The following is a 16,368-nucleotide window of genomic DNA, read 5'->3' on the forward strand; positions in this document are numbered from 1 at the left end:
TGACATGATGACATGATGACTCCTTGCTGTCCACCTGGCTGTGCTGCTGCTCCAGTTTCAACTGACCTGAGCCCTAGGACCATGCCCCAGGACTACCTGACATGATGACTCCTTGCTGTCCCCAGTCCACCTGACCGTGCTGCTGCTCCAGGTTCAACTGTTCTGCCTTATTATTATTCGACCATGCTGGTCATTTATGAACATTTGAACCTCTTGGCCATGTTCTGTTATAATCTCCACCCGGCACAGCCAGAAGAGGACTGGCCACCCCACATAGCCTGGTTCCTCTCTAGGTTTCTTCCTAGGTTTTGGCCTTTCTAGGGAGTTTTTCCAAGCCACCTGCATTGCTTGCTGTTTTGGGTTTTAGGCTGGGTTTCTGTACAGCACTTTGAGATATCAGCTGATGTACGAAGGGCTATATAAATTGATTTGATTTGATGGGCCTCTCCTCATGCCTCTGGAGTTGTTGACCAGTGGGACAGATGGCCTCTCCTCATGCCTCTGGAGTTGTTGACCAGTGGGACAGATGGCCTCTCCTCATGACTAGAGTTGTTGACCAGTGGGACAGATGGCCTCTCCTCATGCCTCTGGAGTTGTTGACCAGTGGGACAGATGGCCTCTCCTCATGCCTCTGGAGTTGTTGACCAGTGGGACAGATGGCCTCTCCTCATGACTAGAGTTGTTGACCAGTGGGATAGATGGCCTCTCCTCATGCCTCTGGAGTTGTTGACCAGTGGGATAGATGGCCTCTCCTCATGCCTCTGGAGTTGTTGACCAGTGGGACAGATGGCCTCTCCTCATGACTAGAGTTGTTGACCAGTGGGATAGATGGCCTCTCCTCATGACTAGAGTTGTTGACCAGTGGGACAGATGGCCTCTTCTCATGACTAGAGTTGTTGACCAGTGGGACAGATGGCCTCTTCTCATGACTAGAGTTGTTGACCAGTGGGATAGATGGCCTCTCCTCATGCCTCTGGAGTTGTTGACCAGTGGGACAGATGGCCTCTCCTCATTACTAGAGTTGTTGACCAGTGGGACAGATGGCCTCTCCTCATGACTAGAGTTGTTGACCAGTGGGATAGATGGCCTCTCCTCATGACTAGAGTTGTTGACCAGTGGGATAGATGGCCTCTCCTCATGACTAGAGTTGTTGACCAGTGGGACAGATGGCCTCTCCTCATGACTAGAGTTGTTGACCAGTGGGATAGATGGCCTCTCCTCATGACTAGAGTTGTTGACCAGTGGGATAGATGGCCTCTCCTCATGACTAGAGTTGTTGACCAGTGGGATAGATGGCCTCTTCTCATGACTAGAGTTGTTGACCAGTGGGACAGATGGCCTCTCCTCATGACTAGAGTTGTTGACCAGTGGGACAGATGGCCTCTCCTCATGACTAGAGTTGTTGACCAGTGGGATAGATGGCCTCTCCTCATGACTAGAGTTGTTGACCAGTGGGACAGATGGCCTCTCCTCATGACTAGAGTTGTTGACCAGTGGGATAGATGGCCTCTCCTCATGACTAGAGTTGTTGACCAGTGGGACAGATGGCCTCTCCTCATGACTAGAGTTGTTGACCAGTGGGACAGATGGCCTCTCCTCATGACTAGAGTTGTTGACCAGTGGGATAGATGGCCTCTCCTCATGACTAGAGTTGTTGACCAGTGGGATAGATGGAGGAAGTAGTGAATGACTGTTCAGTTGTTAATCAGCACTTCACTTTACCCACAGGCACTGGCCTGAGAGAAGACTGTCTGAGATCCAGCATGACAACCACTACACTCCAGAATGAGAATTGTGTGTGTGTGTGTGTGTGTGTGTGTGTGTGTGTGTGTGTGCGCGTCAAGAGTAAGTGGGTGGTGGGGATTATTACTCACTCCCACCCCAGGGCTTATTTTACCTCTTTGACATGTCGTCAGTATATTTCAATGACCAGAGTTGAGCAGGAAGTGCCAAACACTATAAAATACACGTCCTAAAGCTCTGAGGTTCCCACCGTCGAGGTATGACACACACACACACACACACACACACACACACACACACACACACACACACACACACACACACACACACACACACACACACACACACACACACACACACACACACACACACACACACACACACACACACACAGCTGAGGTATGACACACACACACACACACAGCTGAGGTATGAGCTTGCGGGCTAGACTGCTGTTGGTCAGGGTCATAACACACTGTCTGCATCCCAAATGGCACCCCTTTCCCTACATAGTGCACTACATAATGTCCTGTATGCTGTAAACAGGGTGCCATTTGGGAGCTAGACAAAATCTCAGTTCTTCTAGAGCATCCATAGTACAGGAAATGTTTGACCAGGTCAGAGTTCAGATGAACTGCCTGAAAACACCCCATGACATGTCTGTAGTTTAGAGAGGAGAATATTTCTTGGTCTGACTACTGTGTGGTCATTTCCTCATCCAGTCCAAGTTACATTTCAAATTCTACCAGTAAACCTCTTCATGCATTCCCTAAAGAGCTGAATATTCCCACCTCACACACTGATAGATTCCCAAAAACACACACACTCCCAGGCATCATTTATATTCTGATAGCCCAATATATAATTTGACAGCTCAATATATCATGTATTTTGACATGTATTTTGATAGCAAAACATGATATATTGAGCTAACTTACATTTATCATAAATTATATTTACAGTGCCGTGAAAACGTATTTGCCCCTTTTATGATTCTATCTATTTTTTGCAATATTCACCCAAAAGCTCATTTTAGATAAAGAAAACCTGAGTTAAGAAATAACAACACATTAACAAAGTTATGCAACAGCCAATTGGGTGTTGAGTAACTTTGTTTATGAAATAAGTATGTAATCGTGTTATTTGTTCCCTCAGGTTCCCTTGATCTAATATTAGGTTTTGGTTGAAGATTTGATAACATTCAGTTTCAAAAACATGTAATATGGGGTTGAAGAAATCCTCATTGTCAATGCAAGGCATCCCTATCAAAACCACCCCTGACTAGTCCAGCACAGTGCAGTAATGCTGGACTCATTCACCACTTAGTGATGAAGGCACTTAGCACTGTTAGGGACATTGACCCCCAGAATGACCCTGCCTTCCTCAGGGTCCTCTCCAAGAAGAATGAGATTATGATTGCTCCAGTTAAAGCCTATTTCTTCATGGTCATTCAGAAGCCCTCAGACTGAGAGGGTCACCTCCACCATCTCTTTGCTGTAAAAGTAGAGACAATTAGAAAGGGGGAAATACCTTTTCACAGCACTGTAGCTGAATACATCACAAACTTCAGCAGCTCTATGTACACTACATATGACAGGTGGATAAAATCGAGGACACCGCCATGCAATCTCCATAGACAAACATTGGAAGTAGAATGGCCTTACAGAAGAGCTCAGTGACTTTCAACATGGCAACAGTTTGGGGAAGGCCCTTTCCTGTTTCAGCATGACAATGCCCCTGTGCACAAAGCGAGGTCCATACAGAAATGGTTTGGAATCAGTGTGGAAGAACTTGACTGGCCTGCACAGAGCCCTGACCTCAACCCAATCGAACACCTTTGGTATGAATTGGAACGGCGACTGCAAGACAGGCCCAATCGCCTAACATCAGTGCCCAACCTCACTACTGGTCTTGTGGTTGAATGAAAGCAAGTCCCCGCAGCAATGTTCCAACATCAAGTGGAAAGCCTTCCCAGAAGAGTGGAGGCTGTTATAGCAGCAATGTTCCAACATCTAGTGGAAAGCCTTCCCAGAAGAGTGGAGGCTGTTATAGCAGCAACGTTCCAACATCTAGTGGAAAGCCTTCCCAGAAGAGTGGAGGCTGTTATAGAAGCAACGTTCCAACATCTAGTGGAAAGCCTTCCCAGAAGAGTGGAGGCTGTTATAGCAGCAAAGGAGGGACCAACTCCATATTAATGCCCATGATTTTGGAATGACATGTTCGAGGAGCAGATGTCCACATGCTTTTGGTCATGTAGTGTATCTTGCTCTCTCTCACACACCTGGGCGAACACAGCAGATACACAGACAGAAACGCACCAATTGAAGCTCCTATTCTGATTGATGGGATTTATAGCTTCCTGTTCATCAGTCAGAAGACTTTCTTTTTCTACATGCTCTAAAACTCATCAGCTGACTTCAGAGTCCCGATGTGTCAGTTGAGGAGAGAAGCTTTAGTCACTGTGATCACACCTGACTCATTTTCCCACCCGCACTCTCCTCCTATCTCTCCTTTTCCCACACCTATTCGCTCCCACTCTCTCTTTTAATGGCTCCTCCATCCCTCCATAAGAGCAACTACCTTCCATTTCTTTTTATCACTCACACCATATCTCTCCCTTCATCACTCACACCATATCTCTCCCTTCATCACTCATACCATATCTCTCCCTCCATCACTCACACCATCTCTCTCCCTCCATCACTCACACCATCTCTCTCCCTCCATCACTCACACCATCTCTCTCCCTCCATCACTCACACCATCTCTCCCTCCATCACTCACATCATCTCTCTCCCTCCATCACTCACACCATCTCTCTCCCTCCATCACTCACACCATCTCTCTCCCTTCATCGCTCACATCATCTCTCTCCCTCCATCACTCACACCATATCTCTCCCTTCATTACTCACACCATCTCTCTCCCTCCATCACTCACACCATCTCTCTCCCTCCATCACTCACACCATCTCTCTCCCTTCATCACTCACATCATCTCTCTCCCTCCATCACTCACACCATATCTCTCCCTTCATTACTCACACCATCTCTCCCTCCATCACTCACACCATCTCTCTCCCTTCATCACTCACATCATCTCTCTCCCTCCATCACTCACACCATATCTCTCCCTTCATCACTCACATCATCTCTCTCCCTCCATCACTCACACCATATCTCTCCCTTCATCACTCACACCATCTCTCTCCCTCCATCACTCACACCATCTCTCCCTTCATCACTCACACCATCTCTCCCTTCATCACTCACACCATCTCTCTCCCTCCATCACTCACACCATATCTTTCCCTCCATCACTCACACCATCTCTCTCCCTCCATCACTCACACCATCTCTCTCCCTCCATCACTCACACCATATCTTTCCCTCCATCACTCACACCATCTCTCTCCCTCCATCACTCACACCATCTCTCTCCCTCCATCACTCACACCATCTCTCTCCCTTCATCACTCACACCATCTCTCTCCCTCCATCACTCACACCATCTCTCTCCCTCCATCACTCACACCATCTCTCTCCCTCCATCACTCACACCATCTCTCTCCCTCCATCACCCCCACTATCTCTCCCTCCATCACCCCCACTATCTCTCTCCCTCCATCACCCCCACTATCTCTCTCTGTCCATCACCCCCACTATCTCTCTCCCTCCATCACCCCCACTATCTCTCTCCGTCCATCACCCCTACTATCTCTCTCCCTCCTTTATCAACCTGTCCAGCCCTCTCTTCTGCCAACGAGTTCTCTCTTTTCTTTGGTAGTCTGCTCACTGGTCACACTGGTCTGAGTCAATGGCTACATCCCAAATTACACGCTCTATATAGTGCACTTATTAGGGCACTAAAGGGGAAATAGTGTGTCATTAGAGACGATGATTATGTAATAAAGTAGATTGTTTAGTTGTATTCCTTCAACTGACTGTACTGCTCTGCCACTGTTACTCCTATAGAGGTTGATTTATGGTCAAAATGGTCCAAGTGGATTCTCTGCTGCCTTGGAGGATAAAATCCCCAGCCAAGCCAATGTGTCTGACTGAATAAATACATGTAACACAGTATCTAGGTATAGATAGTCTGAATGGATATGAGCACACAGACATGGTTATTTATTTGGCATTACTGTGTGGGAGTCATGAAGTCACAGAGGGTGAAATAATATTTCTAATGGAAACTAAATGGAATTAAACGGTGAATTTGACCGTGGGTTCTCTTCAATGTCAGACTGAGAGACAGACCGATTCCTCAATTGGACACACACACACGCAATGATGTGCACACACACACTGTGTCTCTTTCACATATACATACACACACACACACGTGTTCACTCCCACACGCACAAACAAATCAATCCCATTGCTGGGAATGAATCTCCACAAAATCAGATAATCCTTCAGGAATCCTTCACTCGCGCTCTTGGTCTCGCTACTCCTCACACACACACACACACACACACACACACACACACACACACACACACACACACACACACACACACACACACACACACACACACACACACACACACTGAGAGTATCTTCCTTGATCACCTGAGCAGAGCACTGCTATGCAGACGTAAGGAGCTCAGGTGACATCAATGAATTTACCATATAAATGACCTGCCTGTCTGTCTAGAGACACAACCTAGTCTGAAAACTGTCGTGTGTGTGTGTGTGTGTTTATTTATGTTTGTGTGCACTCAAGAGAGGTTGTGAGGGTTTTAATGTGAGGTTTTGTATGTGTGTGTGTGTGTGTGATGCATGGGTATGTGTGTGTACATACGAGTCTACAGTACATGTCACGGATCACCCAGGAACCTTCATCACGCACACCTGTCCTCTATTCCCACTGATTAGTATTTGTATATATGTGTCCTTTGGTTTCCATGGTTTTGTTGATTACTGTTCCCATGTGCGTTGGTGGTGTGAGGACCTAACCGTTGATGCAGCTGTTATGCTGCGTGTTTTATATATTGTGTATTATGGGTGTCGTTCAACATGGTTTATCCTCTCTCTTTTGTTTGGGTAAAGCCCAGTGTTTTGTATACGTGTTTGTTTTGGGTATATTAAAAACCCCTATTGTGTATTCCTGCGCCTGTCTCCAAATCCTTTATACCAGCGTGACAGTACACTATGCATGTGCTCCCATCTATCTGAGCTTATCAGAAACAGAGGCGGCTGAATTCAGAGCTGTTGTCTGGTTGGTCATGACTTCCTCTGCTAGTGGTTGAGTTCCAAATAGCAACCTAATCCCTTTATAGTGCACTATTTTTGACCTGATCCTTATAAGTAGTGCACTTTAAAGGGAATAGGGTGCCATTTGAGATGCAAACACTGTACTGGCTGCTGAAAGTTCTCAATATGTAGCAAATTCAACAACTGACTGTGACTCAACTTCCTGCATCCATTAAATACAAGGTGAAAGAAAATGAATCTTAACATGGACAAATGGTGAGACTTAACAATCCAAAAACATCTCCCCAACTCTCTTTTTTCACTCTCTGCACAATCCCTTGTGTTCTGTCACAATAGCAGAATTAGTATATTTAGAACCCAGCAGCCTCCTGGGGCTTCTCATCAAACAGCTCCAAAACACTGCAGACACACACACACACACACACACACACACACACACACACACACACACACACACACACACACACACACACACACACACACACACACACAATTCCCTAAACACAGAACAAAACTTAAACTACACTACTCTCTCATCTCCCTTTTGTTTTGAGAGGTAGGGAGGGCGTGGATTAGTTTGTACTTGGGATGCCTCCTCAAACCAAGAGTATGTTGAAATAACCGTATAAATGTCCATCCTGTTCCTGAAGACCAAAGTATACATGTTTACCCCATTTTCTCCCCAATTTCATGATATCTAAATTGGTAGTTACTGTCTTGTCCCATCGCTGCAACTCCAGTATGGACTCGGGAGAGGCGAAGGTCGAGAGCCATGCATCCTACGAAACACAACCCTTCTTCTTGACACACTGCTCAAACACAACCCTGCTTCTTGACACACTGCTCGCTTAACCCGGAAGCCAGCAGCACCAATGTGTTGGAGGAAAAACGGTCCAACTGGTGATCGTGTCAGCGTGCATGCACCCGGCCCGCAACAAGTGTCGTAACTCGGACGATGCTGGGCCAATTGTGCGCCGCCTCATGGGTCTCCTGTTCGCAGCCGGCTGCGACACAGCCTGGGATCGAACCAAGATCTGTAGTGACGCCTCTAGCACTGCAATGCAGTGCCTTAGACCGCTGCTCCACTCGGGAGGCCCAAAGTAGACTTCTAGCCACTTCATATACATCTGGATGGAGTCCTATCTAATCTGTTCTGATGACTAAGAGTCTAATTGGAATTGACTACTGGATCTAGAAGAGTGTGTGTGTGTCTGTCCGTATACATACCTTCTTTCCCCAGCAGGAAGTCCAGGAAGTGGTAGGTGTAGGCCACGCCCACCTTGGTCTCCACCTGTGGCCGTCGGAGGGTTGAAAAAATCTTCCCGGGACTCCTCTCCTCCCCCTCCCTCCGCAGCTTAGGAAGCCTGCAGCCCATCACCCTGCAGGCAGAGGGCTGGGGGGAGAGAGAGACAGAGAAAGAGGAGATTGACAATTGAAAGGAAGAGAGAAAGCCAGGGAGATAAGAGAGAGAGGAGGAGAGAGAATGAGATGGAGAGAAAGAGGGGTGAGAGAGAGAGAGTGAAGGGGAGAGAATGAGATGGAGAGAAAGAGTGAGAGAGAGAGAGTGAAGGGGAGAGAAATGGAGAGAAAGAGCGAGAGAGAGAGAGAGAGAGAGAGAGAGAGAGAGAGAGAGGAGGAGAGAGAGAGGAGTGGATGAAGAGAGAGTGAAGGGGAGAGAGAGAGACGGAAGGGGAGAGTGATGGAGAGAGAGAGGGAGAGAGAGAGAGAGAGAGAGAGTGAGAGGAGTGGGTGAGAGAGAGGAAAGGGTAGAGAGAGAGACGGAAGGGGAGAGAGATGGAGAGAGAGAGATAGAGGAGTGGGTGAGAGAGAGGAAAGGGGAGAGAGAGAGACGGAAGGGGAGAGAGATGGAGAGAGAGAGAGAGAGAGAGAGAGAGAGAGAGAGAGTGAGAGGAGTGGGTGAGAGAGAGGGAAGGGGAGAGAGAGAGACGGAAGGGGAGAGAGATGGAGAGAGAGAGAGAGAGGGGAGGAGAGAGAGAGAGAGGGAAGGAAGTGAAGGGGAGGGAGAGATGGAAGGGGAGAGAGAGAGAGAGAGAGAGAGAGAGAGAGAGAGAGAGAGAGTAGTGGGTTAGAGAGAGGGAAGGGGAGAGAGAGAGACGGAAGGGGAGAGAGAGAGAGGGAAGGGGAGAGAGAGAGACGGAAGGGGAGAGAGAGAGACGGAAGGGGAGAGAGGGAGAGAGAGAGAGAGAGAGAGAGAGAGAGAGAGGGGGAGAGAGAGACGGAAGGGGAGAGAGAGAGAGGGAAGGGGAGAGAGAGAGAGGGAAGGGGAGAGAGAGAGAGGGAAGGGGGAAGGGAGAGAGAGAGAGAGAGAGAGAGAGAGAGAGAGAGAGAGAGAGAGAGAGAGAGAGAGAGGAGTGGGTGAGAGAGAGGGAAGGGGAGAGAGGGAGATGGAAGGTGAGAGAGATGGAGAGAGAGAGAGAGAGAAGGGAAGGGGAGGGAGAGATGGAAGGGGAGAGAGAGATGGAGAGAGAGGAGTGAGAAAAAACAAAGATGGAGTGAGAGAAAAAACATATTTGCATAAAGAAAAACTTGTTTCTAAATATATAACAGTCAGAGAGAGACAAGGTGTTGCATCAGAGCATTAAATCCTCCCTCTGCCTGCTGTGAGACACAACCATGGGGTGTAATGTGTCACAACACACACACAACCATGCACACACACAGGCACAAACACAGACACACACCAATAATACAGGAATATGAACGTGTCAACCATTACATGCCTGGTCGCCTCGGATACGGACATCCTGGTAATCAAATCTGGGCGATTGGGAGCGACATGTTTGATCAGAATGAGTTAAAGCAGAAATGAGAGACTGATTTCTTGCCCTGTTGACCATGACGACATTAGGACTGGAGGAGACGAGAGAAGGAAAGGAGAGGAGGAGGAGAGGAGGGAAGCTAAGGAGATGACATACTGATAAAGGGTAAACGTGTAGAGCACAGTATAGAACCATAGAGGAGAAAAGAAGCAAACAGAACTAAGGATGACAGTTAAGGAACTAGGAATGACAGTTAAGGAACTAGGAATGACAGTTAAGGGAAAGGGGAATACCTATTCAGTTGTACAACTGAATGCATTCAACTGAAATGTGTCTTCTGCATTTAACCCCTCTGAATCAGAGAGGTGCGAGGGGCTGCCATAACCCACATCACTGTCACGACTCCCACCGAAGGTGGCTCCTCTTCCTGTTCGGGCGGCGCTCGTCGTCACCGGTCTACTAGCTGTCACCGATCCCCTTTTCCTTTTCTGTTAGTTTTGTCTTGTTGGTTCACCTGTTTCTAGGTTTGGGTTTAGGGCTATTTAAGCCGGTTATGCCCGCCTGCTTTTGTGCAGGCTTGTTTCTCTGTTCATTTTTGTGGTTGTGCGAGTTTCTTGTTTTCTCTGGTCTGTTTGGTTCCTGTTTTTGGGCCGGTCATTTGTATGCGCCTGGTGTTTTGGAGTGACCGTTTTCTGTTCCGGAATAAACACATTGTCCTTTACCCTCTGCACTCTACGCCTGACTCCACACCCACTACTCCTAGAAGTCTCTCTATGCCTGACTCCACACCCACTACTCCTAGAAGTCTCTCTACGCCTGACTCCACACCCACTACTCCTAGAAGTCTCTCTACGCCTGACTCCACACCCACTACTCCTAGAAGTCTCTCTACGCCTGACTCCACACCCACTACTCCTAGAAGTGCGTAACACTGACTCCACACCCACTACTCCTAGAAGTCTCTCTACGCCTGACTCCACACCCACTACTCCTAGAAGTGTGTAACACTGACTCCACACCCACTACTCCTAGAAGTGCGTAACACTGACTCCACACCCACTACTCCTAGAAGTCTCTCTACGCCTGACTCCACACCCACTACTCCTAGAAGTGCGTAACACTGACTCCACACCCACTACTCCTAGAAGTGCGTAACACTGACTCCGCACCCACTACTCCTAGAAGTGCGTAATAATCACGTCTTCGGCGCACGGGAACAGTGGGTTAACTGCCTTGCTCTGGGGCAGAACGACAGATTTTTACCTTGTCAGCTCGGGATTTCAATCCAGCAACCTTTCAGTTACTGGCCCTAAACTAACCAATAGGAAATAGGGATGACAGTTAGGGAACTAGGGGTGACAGTTAGGGAACTAGGGGTGACAGTTAGGGAACTAGGGGTGACAGTTAGGGAAAAGAGGAAAGCAGAGAAAGAAGGGGAAAGGCAGGGGAGAGGAACGGAGGAGGAGTAGAGAGGAGCGGAGTAGATGAGGATTTCGAGAGGACAGGGGATATGAGCGAGAAAACATGAGAGAAGAAGAGAGGAACGGAGGCTGCAGAAGTCAGTTGGGTGGAGCGGAGCGTTGTCAGGCTAATCCGTTGTGACAGCGTCGCTACGCTCAGACCGTCTCTGCGGTTACGTTAATATCCCCGCCAGACATGGCTGGTTAGAGCCGCACAGAGACGACAGTGTGTGTGTGTGTGGGGTTAAAGTCACATTGAGCCAATACGGAAAGTGTGTGTGTGTGTGTGTGTGTGTGAATGAGGAGAATGTGGACCAACCTCAGCCAGGCAGGGTGTGTGTGTGTGTGTGTGTGTGTGTGTGTGTGTGTGTGTGTGTGTGTGTGTGTGTGTGTGTGTGTGTGTGTGTGAATGAGGAGAAAGTGGACCAACCTCAGCCAGGCAGGGTGTGTGTGTGAGCAGAGTGTCCACCAAGTCCCTTTAGGCTCACAGCAGCTCAGACACAGACATTATCTGAACTAACAGCAAAACAGACTGCATAGAGTTACAGATTTACAACATACAGTGTGGCAAAAGAGTATTTAGTCAGCCACCAATTGTGCAAGTTCTCCCACTTAAAAAGATGAGGCCTGTAATGTTCATCATAGGTACACTTCAACTATGACAGACAAAATGAGAAAAACAAATCCAGAAAAATCACATTATAGGATTTTTAATGAATTTATTTGCAAATTATGGTGGAAAATAAGTATTTGATCACCTTCAAACAAGCTAAATTTCTGGCTCTCACAGACCTGTAACTTCTTATTTAAGAGGCTCCTCTGTCCTCCACTCGTTACCTGTATTAATGGCACTTGTTTGAACTTGTTATCAGTATAAAAGACACCTGTCCACAACCTCAAACAGTCACACTCCAAACACCAGTATGGCCAAGACCAAAGAGCTGTCAAAGGACACCAGAAACAAAATTGTAGACCTGCACCAGGTTGGGAAGACTGAATCTGCAATAGGTAAGCAGGTTGGTTTGAAGAAATCAAATGTGGGAGAAACTATTAGGAAATGGAAGACATACAAGACCACTGATAATCTCCCTCGATCTGGGGCTCCACGCAAGATCTCACCCCGTGGGGTCAAAATGATCACAAGAATGGTGAGCAAAAATCCCAGAACCACATGGGGGGACCTAGTGAATGACCTGCAGAGAGCTGGGACCAAAGTAACAAAGCCTACCATCAGTAACACACTACGCCGCCAGGGACTCAAATCCTGCAGTGCCAGACGTGTCCCCCTGCTTAAGCCAGCACATGTCCAGGCCCGTCTGAAGTTTGCTAGAGAGCATTTGGATGATCCAGAAGAAGATTGGGAGAATGTCATATGGTCAGATGAAACCAAAATAGAACTTTTTGGTAAAAACTCAACTCGTCGTGGACAAAGAATGCTGAGTTGCATCTAAAGAACACCATACCTACTGTGAAGCATGGGGGTGGAAACATCATGCTTTGGGGCTCTTTTTCTGCAAAGGGACCAGGACGACTGATCCGTGTAAAGGAAAGAATGAATGGGGCCATATATCGTGAGATTTTGAGTGAAAACCTCCTTCCATCAGCAAGGGCATTGAAGATGAAACGTGGCTGGGTCTTTCAGCATGACAATGATCCCAAACACACCGCCTGGGCAACGAAGGAGTGGCTTCGAAGGAAGCATTTCAAGGTCCTGGAGTGGCCTAGCCAGTCTCCAGATCTCAACCCCGTAGAAAATCTTTGGAGGGAGTTGAAAGTCTGTGTTGCCCAGCAACAGCCCCAAAACATCACTGCTCTAGAGGAGATCTGCATGGAGGCCTCTCTCATATTTTTAAGTGGGAGAACTTGTACAATTGGTGGCTGACTAAATACTTTTTTGCCCCAGTGTATAGCCTCTCACTGCTGGTGATAAAGTGTGTTTGTGCAGCAGAGAGTAACATGCTTGCCTAAAAGTTAAAAATGTATAATGAACACATAGCCACGGGAAGTAGGGGTGCTGCAGCAACCCCTGAGAAATCAGAATAAAACATATATTTTCTCTACTAGTCCTGTATTTGCTAACTGTTCGAACTGAATTTGGTAAAAGGGCTTTTATGTACTCTGCGCCATCGGCTTAGAACGACTTACAAAATACTTGTAAACTGGAAGAACTTGTCCCGATTGGTGTTTTTAAATCATTGATGAAGGATTTTGAGGCTGATTCCTTGACTTTCCAATGTTTTTAATTTGCTGTTTTATGATTGTGTTGTACTCCTGTGAATTAAATGTGTTTTTTTCTGGATTACCTGTAGTTTTTCATGTTAACTGTCTAGAATTGTGTAATGACTTTGTGTTGCCTATCTGGCCAGGACGCTCTTGAAAAAGATTTCAAATCAGCACTTCCTGGTTAAATAAATATCTGCAGCGAGGGAAGTACTGCGCTGGGCCTTAACAGCTACGAATCAACAACATTTTAGATGCAATCACATAATTCATCTTCCCCTAGATTGTTTTCTCTCCTTACTCATCCAGGTAAATTCATGGAGAACATGCCTTCATTTTCAATAACTTCAAGAGGAAACTCATCTTCAGGCTGTTATCTTCTATAATGAGTCGGAGAGCAAATTCTCTCACACACAGAGAGAGAGCGAGATTGAGAGAGGGATTGAGAGAGAGGGAAGATGGAGTGAGAGATACTCTCTTGCATCTCTCTCTCTCTCCATCTTCCCCCCTCTCAATGTCTCTCACCGGAGTGAGAGAAAAACAAGAGAGTGAGTATAGCAGGGGGAGAGAGAGAGGAGGGGAGAGAAACCTCCAGACAGCCCTAGCCTCCACCAGACTCTCCAGTCAACGAGCATCATCGCACAGAGACAAAGTATTGCCATGGGAACTGGCTCCTTCACAGAACAGGCACTGGCTGTCATTCATTCCCTGCCTGTCTTCCCTCCATCCTGTCCTTCGCTCACCTCTCTCCATCCTCCCGTTTGACTCTCGTCTGTCTCCATCACTTCCATCTCCCTCCCTCTTACATTCACCATCTATTCCCTCCATCCCCTGTCCCTACATTCACCATCTATTCCCTCCATCCCCTGTCCCTACATTCACCATCTATTCCCTCCATCCACCATCTATTCCCTCCATCCCCTGTCCCTACATTCACCATCTATTCCCTCCACCCCCCGTCCCTACATTCACCATCTATTCCCTCCATCCTCTGTCCCTACATTCACCATCTATTCCCTCCACCCCCCGTCCCTACATTCACCATCTATTCTCTCCATCCCCTGTCCCTACATTCACCATCTATTCCCATCCTGTCCCAACATTCACCATCTATTCCCTCCATCCCCTGTCCCTACATTCACCGTCTATTCCCTCCATCCCCTGTCCCTACATTCACTATCTATTCCCTCCACCCTGTCCCTACATTCACCATCTATTCCCTCCATCCCCTGTCCCTACATTCACCATCTATTCCCTCCACCCCCTGTCCCTACATTCACCATCTATTCCCTCCATCCCCTGTCCCTATATTCACCATCTATTCCCTCCATCCCCTGTCCCTACATTCACCATCTATTCCCTCCACCCCCTGTCCCTACATTCACCATCTATTCCCTCCACCCCCTGTTTCTACATTCACCATCTATTCCCTCCACCCCCTGTCCCTACATTCACCATCTGTTCCCTCCACCCCCTGTCCCTACATTCACCATCTATTCCATCCATCCCCTGTCCCTACATTCACCATCTATTCCCTCCATCCTGTTTCTACATTCACCATCTATTCCCTCCATCCTGTTTCTACATTCACCATCTATTCCCTCCATCCCCTGTCCCTACATTCACCATCTATTCCCTCCACCCCTGTCCCTACATTCACCATCTATTCCCTCCACCCCCTGTCCCTACATTCACCATCTATTCCCTCCATCCTCTGTCCCTACATTCACCATCTATTCTCTCCATCCTGTTTCTACATTCACCATCTATTCCCTCCATCCCCTGTCCCTACATTCACCATCTATTCCCTCCATCCTGTCCCTACATTCACCATCTATTCCCTCCATTCTGTCCCTACATTCACCATCTATTCCCTCCATCCCCTGTCCCTACATTCACCATCTGTTCCCTCCATCCTGTCCCTACATTCACCATCTGTTCCCTCCATCCCCTGTCCCTACATTCACCATCTATTCCCTCCATTCTGTCCCTACATTCACCATCTATTCCCTCCACCCCCTGTCCCTACATTCACCATCTATTCCCTCCACCCCCTGTCCCTACATTCACCATCTGTTCCCTCCATCCCCTGTCCCTACATTCACCATCTATTCCCTCCATCCCCTGTCCCTACATTCACCATCTATTGCCTCCATCCCCTGTCCCTACATTCACCGTCTATTCCCTCCATCCCCTGTCCCTACATTCACCATCTGTTCCCTCCATCCCCTGTCCCTACATTCACCATCTATTCCCTCCATCCCCTGTCCCTACATTCACCATCTATTGCCTCCATCCCCTGTCCCTACATTCACCATCTATTCCCTCCATCCCCTGTCCCTACATTCACCGTCTATTCCCTCCATCCCCTGTCCCTACATTCACCATCTATTCCCTCCACCCCCTGTCCCTACATTCACCATCTATTCCCTCCACCCCCTGTCCCTACATTCACCATCTATTCCCTCCATCCCCTGTCCCTACATTCACCATCTATTGCCTCCATCCCCTGTCCCTACATTCACCATCTATTCCCTCCATCCCCTGTCCCTACATTCACCGTCTATTCCCTCCATCCCCTGTCCCTACATTCACCATCTATTCCCTCCACCCCCTGTCCCTACATTCACCATCTATTCCCTCCACCCCTGTCCCTACATTCACCATCTATTCCCTCCACCCCCTGTCCCTACATTCACCATCTATTCCCTCCACCCCCTGTCCCTACATTCACCATCTATTCCCTCCACCCCCTGTCCCTACATTCACCATCTATTCCCTCCACCCCTGTCCCCACATTCACCATCTATTCCCTCCACCCCCTGTCCGTACATTCACCATCTATTCCCTCCATCCTGTTTCTACATTCACCATCTATTCCCTCCATCCCGTCCCTACATTCACCATCTATTCCCTCCATCCCCTGTCCCTACATTCACCATCTAT

The 16,368-nt window shown here is 47.9% G+C and overlaps 1 protein-coding gene across 1 annotated transcript in view; it reads right to left on the reverse strand.

Annotated features, from left to right (window-relative positions):
• Window positions 1-16,368, reverse strand: part of LOC118397638 (raftlin-like) — a 61,554-nt gene that overhangs the window by 39,394 nt on the left and 5,792 nt on the right. Inside the window, exon 2 of the mRNA XM_052469895.1 lies at window positions 8,190-8,355. Coding sequence (XP_052325855.1) covers window positions 8,190-8,337 — 148 coding nt within the window. The 5' untranslated portion in view covers window positions 8,338-8,355. The remainder of the gene's footprint in view (window positions 1-8,189; window positions 8,356-16,368) is intronic.

This window comes from Oncorhynchus keta, chromosome 19 (assembly GCF_023373465.1).
Source record: "Oncorhynchus keta strain PuntledgeMale-10-30-2019 chromosome 19, Oket_V2, whole genome shotgun sequence".
NCBI classification, from domain to species: Eukaryota; Metazoa; Chordata; class Actinopteri; order Salmoniformes; family Salmonidae; genus Oncorhynchus; species Oncorhynchus keta.